This window comes from Spinacia oleracea, chromosome 2 (assembly GCF_020520425.1).
Source record: "Spinacia oleracea cultivar Varoflay chromosome 2, BTI_SOV_V1, whole genome shotgun sequence".
Taxonomy (NCBI): domain Eukaryota; kingdom Viridiplantae; phylum Streptophyta; class Magnoliopsida; order Caryophyllales; family Amaranthaceae; genus Spinacia; species Spinacia oleracea.
Window position 1 is genome coordinate 93,229,079 of NC_079488.1, and position 13,442 is coordinate 93,242,520.

A 13,442-nucleotide genomic window follows, 5' to 3' on the forward strand; every position below is an offset into this window, starting at 1 on the left:
GATAGCTATCAGGATTAGTTAAGTTTTAACCTTACAATTAACTTTTATAAATTTGGTTAAATTTGGTTTCACGCTTTTCACTTGTTCTAGATTAGGTAATTATAAAAAATAATATTAACTTGATTTAAGTTATTATTTAGTTAGGTAAATGACAAATCGGGTTGTCAACAGGTCACGTAAATTCAGGTAACGGGTTGTCACGAATAGAGTCAATAACAGGTTTCATCGGGTTATAATCGGTTTCGGGTTGACATCGGGTCGGGTGTTGAATCGGTTCGGGTCATTTTTCGGTCGGGTAAGCTAACTCAGTTTTGTTGTCGGTTATATTTCGGTCGGGTATCAGGTTCGGGTCCGGGTCATGCATTAACGGGTCGAAATCGGTCGTCGGTTTTAACGGGTTTGATACGATCGGGTTACGGGTTTCCTATTTTAACAAAATTTCGGGTATCGGGTCGGGTCCGGGTCCTTAAAAATCCAGGTCGGTTCAGGTCGATTTCTCGGGTCGGGTCAGTTTTTGACAGCTCTAGTCACACCATTAATTGATGATACGGTTGGTACATGGTGTGTCACACCATTAATTGATGATACGGTTGGTACATGGTGTGTCACACCATTAATTGATGATGTAACGCGTTCATACGAGTAATTACCACACTGTCCTGGATAACGAATAGATATTTGTAAAAATCGCGTAGAATTGTATATGATGAATAATTGTGTTTTGGATGAATGGTCGGGCCAATATGATAGGGCTTTGTGCAAAGGTGTTGGTCTTGGGTTCGAATGTCGACAACATGGTTTTTCGTTCTTTTTTTCTACTTAGATTTTTTTTTTGTGCTTGTAAGATTTATATTATTATAACTCGTAACTAAAATAATGAAAATAAATCCATTTAAAAAAATAATCCCTCTGTTCTATAATAATGTTCCAGTTCAGATTTTTAACACTATTCACAGTTGAATATAATCTTCTAAAAAAATGTCAATATATAAGAAAAAAACATATTCATGTGGAGGCTTGTTTGTTCGTCTCAATGAGTACTTTAAGAATATCAAAAATTTCTAATTTTTAATATTATGTAATTGGAGATAAAAATGATATAAAATGTGCATTGATAAATGTGGAAAAATATTTGGAACATCATTATGGAACGGAGGAAGGAGTCCGGAGTATTTCTTAATAGTATTCCGTAAATATAAATAGAAGTAACCATGAATAATATAAGTGGTATTTGCCTAATATTTAAAAGTAACACCATTAAGGCCCCGTTTATTCACCTTATTTCTCCTGATCCGATATGGTCAGGTCAGATCTGATATGTTCTGAACTGAACTGATTGTTTTTTCAAAATTAGGATTTAAATAAAAATATACAATTATTAATATTAAACAATTTACATGTAAAATAAATATTACCCGACATAAACCAATTTCGACGTGACCCGAGCCGTTTATATATAACCGATCCACAACACGATATGATGACCCAATTTGACACACCTAATATTATTGTCCCTCATTTCCCTAGCTTATCCATGGAGCGCGGGTTCCATTTTAAACCAATTTTTTATAGTTGATGATTAATATTGCTTCTACCTTTCAGTTGTTACGTACTGAAGCTAGATACTACTACACCCGTTTCTGAAAGTTTTTTACGCTTTGGAAAATGTGTCCAAAGTAAAAAAAAAATATTTTAACCGTAAATTCTCACTATGATATACATCAAAACATTACATGTAAGATCTTGTTAGATTGACCTCCGTATGTATTTTTAAAATATCAACTTTTTATAATTTTTTCACATAAGAATTTGAATATATTAATAGTGAAATATTTAATTGAATCTAGTCCGTGTAAAAAACTTAAGAAACAGAGGTAGTAGTATATATTTAAACTTAAAGATTTGCAAACTTGAGGAGAATATAATATAATTCTATTCAAATTTTCAATTACAACATTTTATACACAGAAGTATCATGTACAGTGCTGTATGTACAACCCTAAACAAACAAAAGAAGATTTTCGCGCCAAAAAAAAAAAAAATGTCTTAAGTTATAAAATCAATAATGTCTTGATCTAGTGGTTAATTAAGACGAGAACATGTGTATGATTGGTCACAAATTCGAGTCCTCTTTCTATTTGTAATTTATACTGCTGCCTATTTGACTCATTCGCTCCCAACAAGTGCTTAATTAGGGCTTGATTATCCATGATTTGGCACTAATCATGGTCGTCTTAGTAAAAATGGTAGCGGCTTCTTGATTTGTGAGGCTTTGCGACCACTCAACTCTTTTAGATCTTGTTGCTCCTGGCCCATAACATTTGTGTTCACCATAATACACTGAACTGTTTAAAAGAAAAATAATAATTAAACAACATTAATCGCCATACATTATATTTATATTAAAGAAAATGGAAAGAATTATTATGCTTTAAATAAGGCATATTTCAAAAGTAGGAAGTATATAGTTAATTAGGCTATGTTCTCTTCACGAAAATTATACTGAATTTTGTAATTGTAAAGGAAAAAGTACCTATGTGTGGAAGGTTTTCCCCAATCATCCCAGCCATAAGGGTTTACAACATTAGACATGTAACTGTTGACGAACACAACTCTAGAGTAAGGTCCCCATGGCCTTCCCAATGTACAACTTTTGATTCCGGTAACCCTACAATCCGTGAAATAAAATCCCGTGTCTTCTTCTGGTTTCATCCTTCGTTGTGCCGTTATTGCTCCATTTCCATCTGATATCGAATGTATATGACATTTCTACAACAATAACCCAAAGCTAAATTTAATTAGTTTTGGTACGACGATAAATTATCAACAACCATATCATGCATATTTATACAGATATGATACTACATATCAATATATCATAATATCATATAATGGTTCATACTTGGAATAGAGAGGCTGCATTGCCACAAATGAAATCAGTCCCTCCTTGAATATAACAATTGCTATAAAAATGGCTTCCTCCCTCGTCTAAAAGTGTGTCTTGATATGAAGTTATTCTACATGCGTAGAATTCTGCCCTTTCGCTTGAAACCCTCAATGCCACGGCTTTTGCACCCGCCCCATATGTATTCTGTAACAAATATTAAAGTCATACGCGAATTATTAATATGATACATGTACGTACGTACGTGTATGTGACTATTAATATTGGACATATAAACGTATGTACGTACCTGGATAGTGAGGTATCGAGCAGTAAAATCAGAAGCAAAGACAGAGAGAGTAGGAGACGTGTAAATATCTCCACTATCATCCCATGTAATAGTAGTATTTTCGGCATTTCTTCCAGTAAGTATTATGAAGGGCTTATCTTCAGGCACGGTAACTTTTTCCTTGTACATTCCAGGCTTAATTAAAATAAGAGTAACGTCTACATTGTTAGAAGGAACTGAATCGATTGCATCTTGCACTGTTATGAAATTGCCTTCCCCTGACTGATCCACGGTTATAAGTCGTTTCCACGTTAATTTCTCCGACAATAATCGACCATTAGAGTTGCTAATGAACCAACAAAATGCAACGATGATGATCAAAGGAATATAAGAGCTGCTTTGAGCTGCCATTATTTTTTACGTAATTGTTTGGATCGATGATAAGAGATATAATATGTTGATTATTTTCAAGTGATGAAAAACATATAATTAATAAGATATAGGAATTTGATTAGTGTATATATAGAGAGAGTAAGATGAGGTGATTAAGTAATTAAGGGTTTAAGACAATGATTGGGGGATGTATGTAAGAACAGCTGATTTCTTGATATCCACATTTAAAACATTCTATAAAAGTTGACCCTTGTAATTACGTTACGAGTTGCATGTATTATTAAGTTTTCGGCGCGCTTAGATGATTCTTTCCCTTTGGGGTTTGGGTTTGGGTTTGCAATATTTTTACCCCTTTTTTCAACCTCATGGTATTCGTATTAACTTCTTGTTTTCTTCAATTTGTTTTTACTTATTTCACATTAATGTTTTTGCTAATATTTTAAAATGTTGATATTTAGAAATATCCACATTGAGACGATAAAGCTATCAAAATCGCACATGATGATATGATATGAGAATTATGGTTAATTTTGGACCCTTTCATCGTACACTAGCTCTGCTCTCAAGCATTTAGGAATAATGGATTAAAAAAAGGTCAGATAATTGAATTTGGGAAAAAATAGTTCAAATAATTAAGTTAAAATCATGTCATGGAGGAGAACACGCACTAATTAACCTAATATGCAATGTAGTACTACGTATGATAACAACTTAATACTCCGTATTATTTTCATGACCGAATAAAATGTGTCAAAATAATCTGGTTGACATGCATGTGGATGAAAATACAATTAATTAAATTAAGCTAATGATGGTCACATTATAATATACTAAATTATGAGTTGATGAAGCAAATAAAATCCTTCATTCAATGCATGTAATTAAGGTCGTTGCTTCGCCGCAACATAATGGAGTGAACTTTGGTGTTCTTACGTACTGTAAGAAAAAAAGAAGGTAAGATGAATATTATACATGAAATATAAATTAAGTAGCAACTAGTAAAGATGCTTCTGAACCACTCGATCGTCCTTGCTTATGAAAAACCTTCATTCAATGTATGTGTTTTTTCATCCGATCCATTGACCATTGTTTAGTGGTTAATAATGATAATATGTGTACAATAGGTCTCAGGTTCAAATCTCCTTAGCTACTTGTATTTTATATTGCCCTTGTGGCTCATTCGGCCAAAACAATTTGACCATTGCCCTCCGTACATTGGCCGTTGAACAACAAAACCATATACGTAAATGGTCATGTATGTTTTATCTTGCAATTCAATCTTCGAAAGGACATATATGTTCCATGAAAGAAGAAATTTTTATATTTGGATATGTTACGTCTAATAACCGGTTTTATTCTCGAAGATGAGTACATGATCCAAGCCTACGAATCAGATCATTTATGGCCATGATCAATAATCATATGTTTTTTTTCCGAATGAACCACGTGAGCAATATAAAAACGGGGTGATTCGAACCTTTGATCTGTTGGAACTTATACTTTAGTATAAGTTGTTAGTTTGTTTCATTAGTTTAGGAAGTTTGTTACTAGAATACTAACTTGTACATATGTTAGTATAAATACCTAAGCTTGTATTATTTTCATGAGTTACACAATTAATACAATGTAGTCTTTAGTTTTCTCTCTCAAAGCTCACGAGCTTCCAAGGTTCAACAATGGCTTCATGTTTTCTTCTACCTTTCTTCTTCCTATTTCCTCAATTCTAACAGATCGATTTCGGGTTGACATCGGGTCGGGTGTTGAATCGGGTTCGGGTCATTTTTCGATCGGGTAAGCTGACTCAGTTTTGTTATCGGTTATATTTCGGTCGGGTGTCAGGTTCAGGCCCGGGTCATGCATTAACGGGTCGAAATCGGTCGTAGCTAGGTTTTAACAGGTTGGATACGGTCGGGTTACGAGTTTCCTATTTTAACAAAATTCCGGGTCTCAGGTCGGGTCCGGGTTCTTAAAAATACAGGTTGGTTCAGGTCGGTTTGTCGGCGGATCGGGTCAATTTTTGACAGCTCTAGCTACAAGGCTTGGAAAGGGAAGTCTCAAGTACTATATTTACGAAGATTACATTCATGGATCCGCCTTAATTTGGTAATATATACCTCCTCCGATTCAAAATAGTTGCAACACTTTGTTTTTTTCACTATTCAAATAATCTACTTAATTTGTTTATTTTTTATGATCTATACTTTAGGAAAAACATATTCATGTGGGTTCTTATTAGATTCACCTTAATGTATATTTTGCGAAAATCAACTACCTTTTTTATATTTTTTACTTATCGGTAATTACATATATTAATTGTTCAAGATATGCAATGGCAAGCGTGAAAAACAAAGTGTTGCAACTAAAAAGAATCGGAGGAAGTATAATGTTTGGGACTTGAGATTGAAAACATATATATTTTCTACTACTCCCGTATTTTAAAAAGAGATACACTTTCGACAACACATAGTTTTAGGAGATCGGGGTGAGTTGAATTTATTAAAATAAGATGAAAGTGGGGTAGTGGGTGAATTATTTAATATGGTAAAAAGATGATGTGAGTAAGTGTGGGGACCATAAGAAAGAGAAAAATTAATATTAATATAATTGGAAGTGAAGATTAAGACATATCAAAAAAGAAAATTGTATATTTTTCTTAAATACGACCGTTTATGAAAAATGTATTTCTTTTTAAAATATGGAGGGAGTACCTCCGTTTCAAAAAGATATTTACACTTTATGTTTTAGTCCGTTTCACAATGTTCTTTACATTTTGCTTTATTTCAATTTTTGACAGGAAAATTTACTAGCTTACCTTTCTTAGCCGACAATATCTATAATTTTCCACTCACTTTTTCTTACTTTATTCATTTTTTTCCCTACATTTACCCACCTTTTTCCACGCTTCTTTTACTTTATCCATATTTTATTATATCCAATCAAATTTTCTACTTTTAATTTAATATTTGTGCAAATAGTAACTGTAAAGATTTGTATGAAACAGAGGTAATACTTATTTGAGTTTATAAATAATACGAAGTATAATTTACTCATATCCAAAAAAGTAAATTAAATGAATTGAAGCTGAGTATACCTAACTCTAAATGAGCAACAACTTAATTAACAACTAAAATAGCTAGAGTTAAATAAAATCAGCGTGAAATAGCACATAACAATGCGTGTATAAATTTCCTTCTACGAAACAGAAAATGTTGGTGGTGTATTATGTTCTTCAATTCCTCTTCTATATGATCAATCGATACTAGATTTGTGTTGGTCTAGTCCGATCCTAGGCAATAGGCATGCATGCGCTATATTGTACCGGCATATTATCTTCATTTCTTTTATAGGGCCAGGACTCCATGAAAAATTTGATCATTTCTGTTCCGGTGTTGTAAAGATGGAAACAATGGGCTTCGAATGAAGACCCTTTTGTATGTGTTGAAGATCTTGCTTGTTTGAATGAGTAGAGTCCGAATTCACCTGCACAAGAGCAAAGTCACTAGCCTCGGGGGTGTTTCCGAGGAAAGCCCCTCCGATGCCTAAGTAAGAACGATGCTCGGATTCTAGAGAGAAGTTCTCTAGAAGAGTAGTCTTAAGGCGATAAATTGGACGTACCTTGAGGTGTGAGCCTTGGCGGCCTATTTATAGTGTTTGCATAATAAATGCCCATAGGTCATTTATTGCTTTTGGGCCTTGGGCCTTGATGAATGGCTGACTAGCCCTTGGTAGGTTTGATGCTGTTTGTTTAGAGCCATTGGGCTTTGGACTTAGTGGCCCAATTGAGAATCAATTGGGAGCCCAAACAACATGCCCCCCAGACCCGGTCCATTTAGAATTAAATGGGTGGGTTTCCAGCTGTCAGAAGTCCAAAAGTTCCCTCTCTTTTTTGAAAAGAGATGACTTGCATTGATGACAAGTGTGGGGATTTGTATTGTGTCGTGGAGATCATGGGTTGAGGAAGTTGATGCGCCCCCTTTCTTTTCTATAAATACTGGGTGCTTTGCTCCTTTCGAACTTTTTACTCCTTCTTTCAAACTTATTCTCTCTCTAAATTCCGGCGATCGCAGTTTTCAAATTTCTTCAGATCTACGAATTTCGGCCAGCTTTAGACTTCGGGAACTTGGGTTGTTCGTTTATCGGCGAATTCCGCTTCGGAAAAAGGTAATTTGTTTCTGAATTCTCCTTTCCTCTTCGTTTTTCCTTCTACCCCTCAATCTAAACCCTAGGCCGAGAATTCGCGACCATGGCAAAGAATAGGGGCAAAAGCAAGTTCGTCGTTGGCTCCTCTAGTGAGAGGGAGAACGTGCCTTCGGGAAGGTTACCGAAAACTTCGAGGGGTCGGCCTTCGGAGAGGCCGGTGGAGAGGCGTTCGACTGGTTGGGATGCTTCCAAAGATGATGTTGTTGGCGGGTCTAGCGTGTCTGAACGCGCAACTTCTGGTAAGAAAGCTGGTTCTTCGGGTGTGCGCCGTCCTTACCCTGAGTTTCCAGTTCATTGGACTGAAGCTGATCCGCAGGGCAAGTATGCCCCGATCTTGCATGAGACCACTAAGATCGATGGTCCGTTGGAGAAATCGGTCAGTGGTGACTGGTTGGTGGAGGCGAAGCTGGGGAACTACCATCGGAGGGCCGAAGAGTTATACGGAATCCAGCACGCCTTGGGGTACTGGTGCGAACTTCCCGATCAGGAGCGTCCTCGGGTGACTCATCCGCCGAGGGGGTTCATCTCTGTGTATACTCATCACTTGGAGAACGGTCTCCGCTTTCCCTTGGATCCCTTCATTTCCGAGCTCCTGGTGTCGTACAACATCAGTTTGGCCCAACTTACCCCCAAATCTATGAGGCACATCATCGGATTTAGATGGGTGTGCGATTTTGTTAACTTTCCCTGCTCTGTCGCCGTGTTTCGGGATCTCCACGATCTGTCTTTCAATCACGCTTCCAAGGGGGATGGGTATGGTTGGTGGACCATCATCAACAAAAAGTCCCGAAGGAAGGGGGAGCCGAACTACATTACGGCCTACCCTTACCTCAGCTCTGACCATAATTGGAAGACGGAGTGGTTGTTCGTTCGTGTGCCGACAGATCCGAAGCATCCCAATTTTTATCGCCCTCCGAAGTGGTTTGTGACTCTTGATCCTGATATGCGAAGCGTGGCTGCTCCGCATCGGAACCATCACCACTACGTGGATCTCCTCCAGTGGTTTTTGGCTCTGGAGGACAACTACAAACTGCCGTCTAACTGGCTCCCGAACCTCAACTATATCTTGCGGGAGGACATTCTTGCTGTTGCCGGTCTCAGCAGGATTTTTGACAGGGGTAGGTGTCTTTCGGCTGGGACCGTGCTTTAGTAAGTTTGTCCTCCTCCTTTTTGTCTCGTTTTATTGATTTTGTTTTGTGCTTTGTTTCTGCAGAGTACGGCTTTAGCTGCATTGATCCTGTGGTTTTGGGCATCTCTTTGGATCTGAAGACTATTCACGACTCGGCTCCTGATTACAAGTTCGGGAAAGAGAATCCTCGTAATCCTCGCTTGAAGGATTACGTGCTGTCTCCGTCGGGTGTCGCTCGGATATCTGAAGTTCGAGCTGATCCGTGGGATTCTGCCTCTTCTCCCGAAGCTGTTCCAGTGAAGGTCGTGCTTCCTGATTTGAGGACAACCTCAGATCCGGTGAGTGTTTCTATATCACGAAGTCTTTTGTTTGTCTTTCTTTCTGGTTGGCCGTCGGCTAACGTCTTGGTCCTGGACCATCTTTTTAGGGTCCTGGGACTGACGCTGTGCCGCGTGCCGTTCCTTCGGTTTCATCTCCGGCTCGGATAGATATCTCTTTATCTAGGAACCGGGTACTTCACGGTTTTTCTTTATTTCTTCCTTTGTCTTCTTTTACATTTATTGACCCTTGGTCTCCTCTGTTTAGGATCAACGCAAAAGGAAGGGTAGCACTCTTTTGAGGCCTTCCGCGCATCCGAAGAAAGCGAAGGCTTCTCAGTCCTCGGAGAAGGTATTTGCTCTGACTTGGAGTTTTTTGTAGTCCGTTTTTCCCTTCTTCTTATTTCTCCTTGAAGCTGATCTCTGAACGCCTGTTTTGTAGGAAACGGTTTCGGAAGACATGCCTCCTCCCAAGAATCTCCTTCACTTCATGCCCTTGCCAGGGCAGAAGTTGAAGAGTGTGGTGGTTGCGGAACCGCCGCCCGTGGATCAACCGTTGGCTGAGGAAGATACCATCCCCTCTCCGCTGAAGCCGTCTACTGCTTTAGGGATCGAGATCCAGGATATCACCAAGGTGATGGAGGCGATTGAAGCCGACCTTGTTCCTGGCTCGGATGCCCCTATTGTGGTCGAGCAGAAGGAGGAATCTGCTGACGTTTCTCTCGAAAGAGAGAAAAGTCCAGATAAGGAGATGGTGGACCTCACCGAAGCTCACATTGAGGTTCCCGAAGCTGAGAAGGAGGTCCCTTCTGCTGAGGAGGAGCAGCCCGAACAGGGTCTGACGAGGAAGAGGCGCCACTCGACCTTGGGCTCTACTTCGACCTCGGCCCTGGATAGACTGATCCACGCTGACCCTTGCTCGGATGTTCCGCTGAAACGGATCCCCGAGGAGGTAAGGGAGGCGATGGCTCGCTATGCTAGAGCTCCGGTTTTGGGGGAGAACCCCATGGCTCATGTGGGATCTTTGGTGGGTCCCGAAGCTGCACGGGAGAATCTTCTTCGGGCCAACCCGCAGTGGAGGGTTCCTGGAGCTGAGGAGAGGAACCCAGCTATGATGGCCCAATACTATCTGAATGAGGTAAGTGTTGGATTTTCTCTTTTGAGTTCCGTTTTTGTTTTACATTTTTTTCTACTTTTCCTCATCTTTTCTTCTTTCCCAGGCTGTTTTCTGGTCCTCGTTCGCTTCCGAGTGTAGCTCGGTTGAGGAGAGACAACTGAGGAGATATCAGGAGGCTTATGCTCGTGATATCCCTATCTTGGACCAGAAGGCTGGGCAGCTCTTCGCCGAGCTGGTGGAGGTCAAGCAACTGTACCTTCAGTACAGTCGTGAGGCTAGGGAATCGGCTGAGCAGATCGGGGCCGAAGTTGGGAAGCTTACTTTCCAAGTCGAGGAGGATGCTGAAAAGCTAGCTTCCTTCGACAAGGAGAGGAAAGAAATGGCCGCCAAGTTTGCGAGCGAACTTGAAGAAAAAGACAGTCTTCTCAAGGAGATGACGTCTAAATTTGAGGCGGCCATTAAGCAGAGCCAGGAAGCGGAGGCGAGGCTTCAGCAGTTTGTCAAGCATCAGGAGATTATTCAGAATCAAGCTGACAAGGTGCCCGTTCTCCAGCTGAAGATCCGAGAGAAGGATGCGGCCATTCGGAAGTTGGAGCAAGAGCGAGTTGACCTCTACACTGCTGATCAGTGTAGAGAGCAATACTGGAATGGCATCCTGGGTGCTCGGCGCATGTTTGCGAAGCATATGCCTCATTTCCCTTGGAATGAGAAGGTTCCGCTCTGGATGAGGGCCCAGGATCACTTGGTGGAGTGCCAGGCCGATCGAGACGAAGCTGAAGCTGAACGCCAAGCTGCTCTTGCAGAGGCTCGGGCCCAGAAGGCGTCTTCCGAAGGTGACACTACCGCTAGGGGTTCTTCGAAGGATGCTCCCTTGGGGGCTGCTCCTGAGACTCCCAAGAGTTAGGGATTCGGGCAGTCGTCTTCTTCAGAGTCGGTCGGTTCCAGTTGAGGACTTCCGAACATGTGCTTGCCTTTCCCCCTTTTGCCTCGGCGCTGCGTTGTACTCATTTCTTTTTGTTTTCTTTAGTACTTCGGTAGGCCGGTATTGTCTGTTGATGGCTGCCGATTTTAACTGTTTCATTTTGTTTTCAATTTTTGAGGTTTTCAATGTATTTGTACTCCCCCCAAATATTGAATAAAAAATGAATGTTTGTTACTTGGCTGCTTCTTTTCAATTTTGTACTTTCGCAATTTTAGGTCTTTGAATCCGTAGATTTTTCGAGCTCTTCTTTCTGTAGACTTGCTAAAAACCTTTTGATCTTGCGAGCTCTTTAAATCCGTAGATCTGTTAAGAGACTTTTTAACTTTGCGAGCTCTTCAAATCCGTAGATTTGCTAAGAGAATCTTTAGTTTTGCGAGTTCTTCAAATCCGTAGATCTGCTAAGAGACTCTTTAATTTTGCGAGTTCTTCAAATCCGTAGATCTGCTAAGAGACTCTTTAATTTTGCGAGTTCTTCAAATCCGTAGATCTGCTAAGAGACTCTTTAGTTTCCAGACTCTTCAAATCCGTCGATCTGCTCAGAGGTCTGGATTGTTCTTCCGATCTCTTGTGGTTCGGAAACCTGGGCAAGAGATCGCTAGTCTGCCTCTTAGTTATGCCTTCGGCGATCCGTGGATCTGAGCCGGAGTTTTATAACTTGATTCGAGCGACTGTTTGTGGCGAACAAGTTTTATCTGGTTATCGCGAATCCGAGGATTCTGGACGATTCCCTGAAGTGTATGACTTGGTCATTTCTTGCATTTTATCAAGGAATGGGCAAAGTCAACCTGTTTTTAGTCTCGGATTGATCAGATCTGAGGCTGCATATATATATATAGGGACAATAAATATAGAGATAAGTTTAATGAGACACATGGTGCCAATGGCTTTCCTCTTCTCATTAAACAACTTACTTGGTTTACAGACAGAGATCATACAAAATATTTCTTGAGAACATCGGTATTCCAATGGTTCTTCAAAATTATTCCATCTAACTGTTTCAGCATAAACGTGACTGGCCTTTTTTCGGAATGGATGATGTATGGTCCTTCCCAAGTGGCTGAGAGTTTGCCATGGATCCGTCCTTTCTGAACCGAGGCGGCGTTTCTGAGCACTAGATCACCGACTTTTAGGGGTCTGGCGTTGACTCTTCGGTTGTAATGCTTGTTGACCCTCTGCAAATAGGCTGCGTTGAGTGTCCTTGCATCGTTCCGAGCTTCGTCCAGTAGATCGAGAGCTTCGGACAGAAGTTGGTTGTTGCTTTCTCCTTGGAGCCCATCATACCTGTTGTATGCATGGATCCTCAGGCTTTCTGTTCCGATTTCCACAGGGATGACAGCTTCGGATCCATATACAAGGTGGAACGGTGTTTTCCCGGTAGCTTCTTTCTCAGTGGTCCGAAGGGACCATAGCGTTCCGGGTAGCTCTTCTTACCACTTGTTTTTGTCATCCTCGACTCTTTTCTTGAGTGCATTGAGGATGAGTTTGTTAGCAGCTTCGGCTTGCCCGTTGCTTTGTGGGTGGCAAACTGCCGAGTAAGCTAGGTGTATGCCGAACTGTTTGCACCATTTTTGCAACGGGGTGTTGTCGAACTGTTTCCCGTGGTCGAAGACCATCAGTCTTGGTATGCCGAACCTTGTGATGATGTTCTGCCATATGAACTTGCGGACCTGAGGTTCGGTGATGGAGGAGACAGCTTCAGCTTCGATCCATTTGCTAAAATAGTCGACTCCTACAATCAACCACTTCTTCTGGTTCGTAGCTGAGGGGAAGGGACCAATGATGTCTAACCCCCACTGTGCGAATGGTAAGGGATACAGTGTTGATTGTAGGGTTTGAGCTGGTTGATGGATGGCTGGTGCGAACTTTTGGCATTTCTCGCATTTCCTTGCCATCTGCTTTGCCTCGGAAACCATAGTGGGCCACCAGTATCCGGCCCGAAGGGCTTTATGTGCCAATGTCCTGCCTCCGATGTGGTTTCCGCATATCCCGAGGTGGATTTCTCTTAGGATGTAGTCAGCGTCTGTTGGACCCACACATTTTAGCAGCGGAGCAGAGAATGATTTCCTCATGAGCTCTCCTTCGGCGCTGATGATGAACCATTTGTTGAATCTTTTCAGTTTCCTCGCCTGCA

The 13,442-nt window shown here is 40.6% G+C and overlaps 1 protein-coding gene across 1 annotated transcript; it reads right to left on the bottom strand.

Annotated features, from left to right (window-relative positions):
• Nucleotides 1-1,920: 1,920 nt before the first annotated feature.
• LOC110790562 (putative pectinesterase 11) lies at nucleotides 1,921-3,639 on the bottom strand. Its single transcript, XM_021995342.2, has 4 exons — nucleotides 3,195-3,639; nucleotides 2,903-3,091; nucleotides 2,534-2,769; nucleotides 1,921-2,345 (listed from the first exon to the last, which is right to left on the bottom strand). Exons 1-4 carry the CDS (start codon nucleotides 3,582-3,584, stop codon nucleotides 2,192-2,194), a joined length of 969 nt encoding a protein of 322 aa, XP_021851034.1. The 5' UTR covers nucleotides 3,585-3,639; the 3' UTR covers nucleotides 1,921-2,191.
• Nucleotides 3,640-13,442: the final 9,803 nt, after the last annotated feature.

Coding starts and splice junctions, on each gene's coding strand:
- LOC110790562 (XM_021995342.2), bottom strand. CDS start 3,584: ATGGCAGCTCAAAGCAGCTCTTATATTCCTTTGATCATCATCGTTGCA. Junction 3,092..3,194: donor CTCGATACCTCACTATCCAG/GTACGTACATAC, acceptor TATTTGTTACAG/AATACATATGGGGCGGGTGC. Junction 2,346..2,533: donor GGAAAACCTTCCACACATAG/GTACTTTTTCCT, acceptor TCTTTTAAACAG/TTCAGTGTATTATGGTGAAC.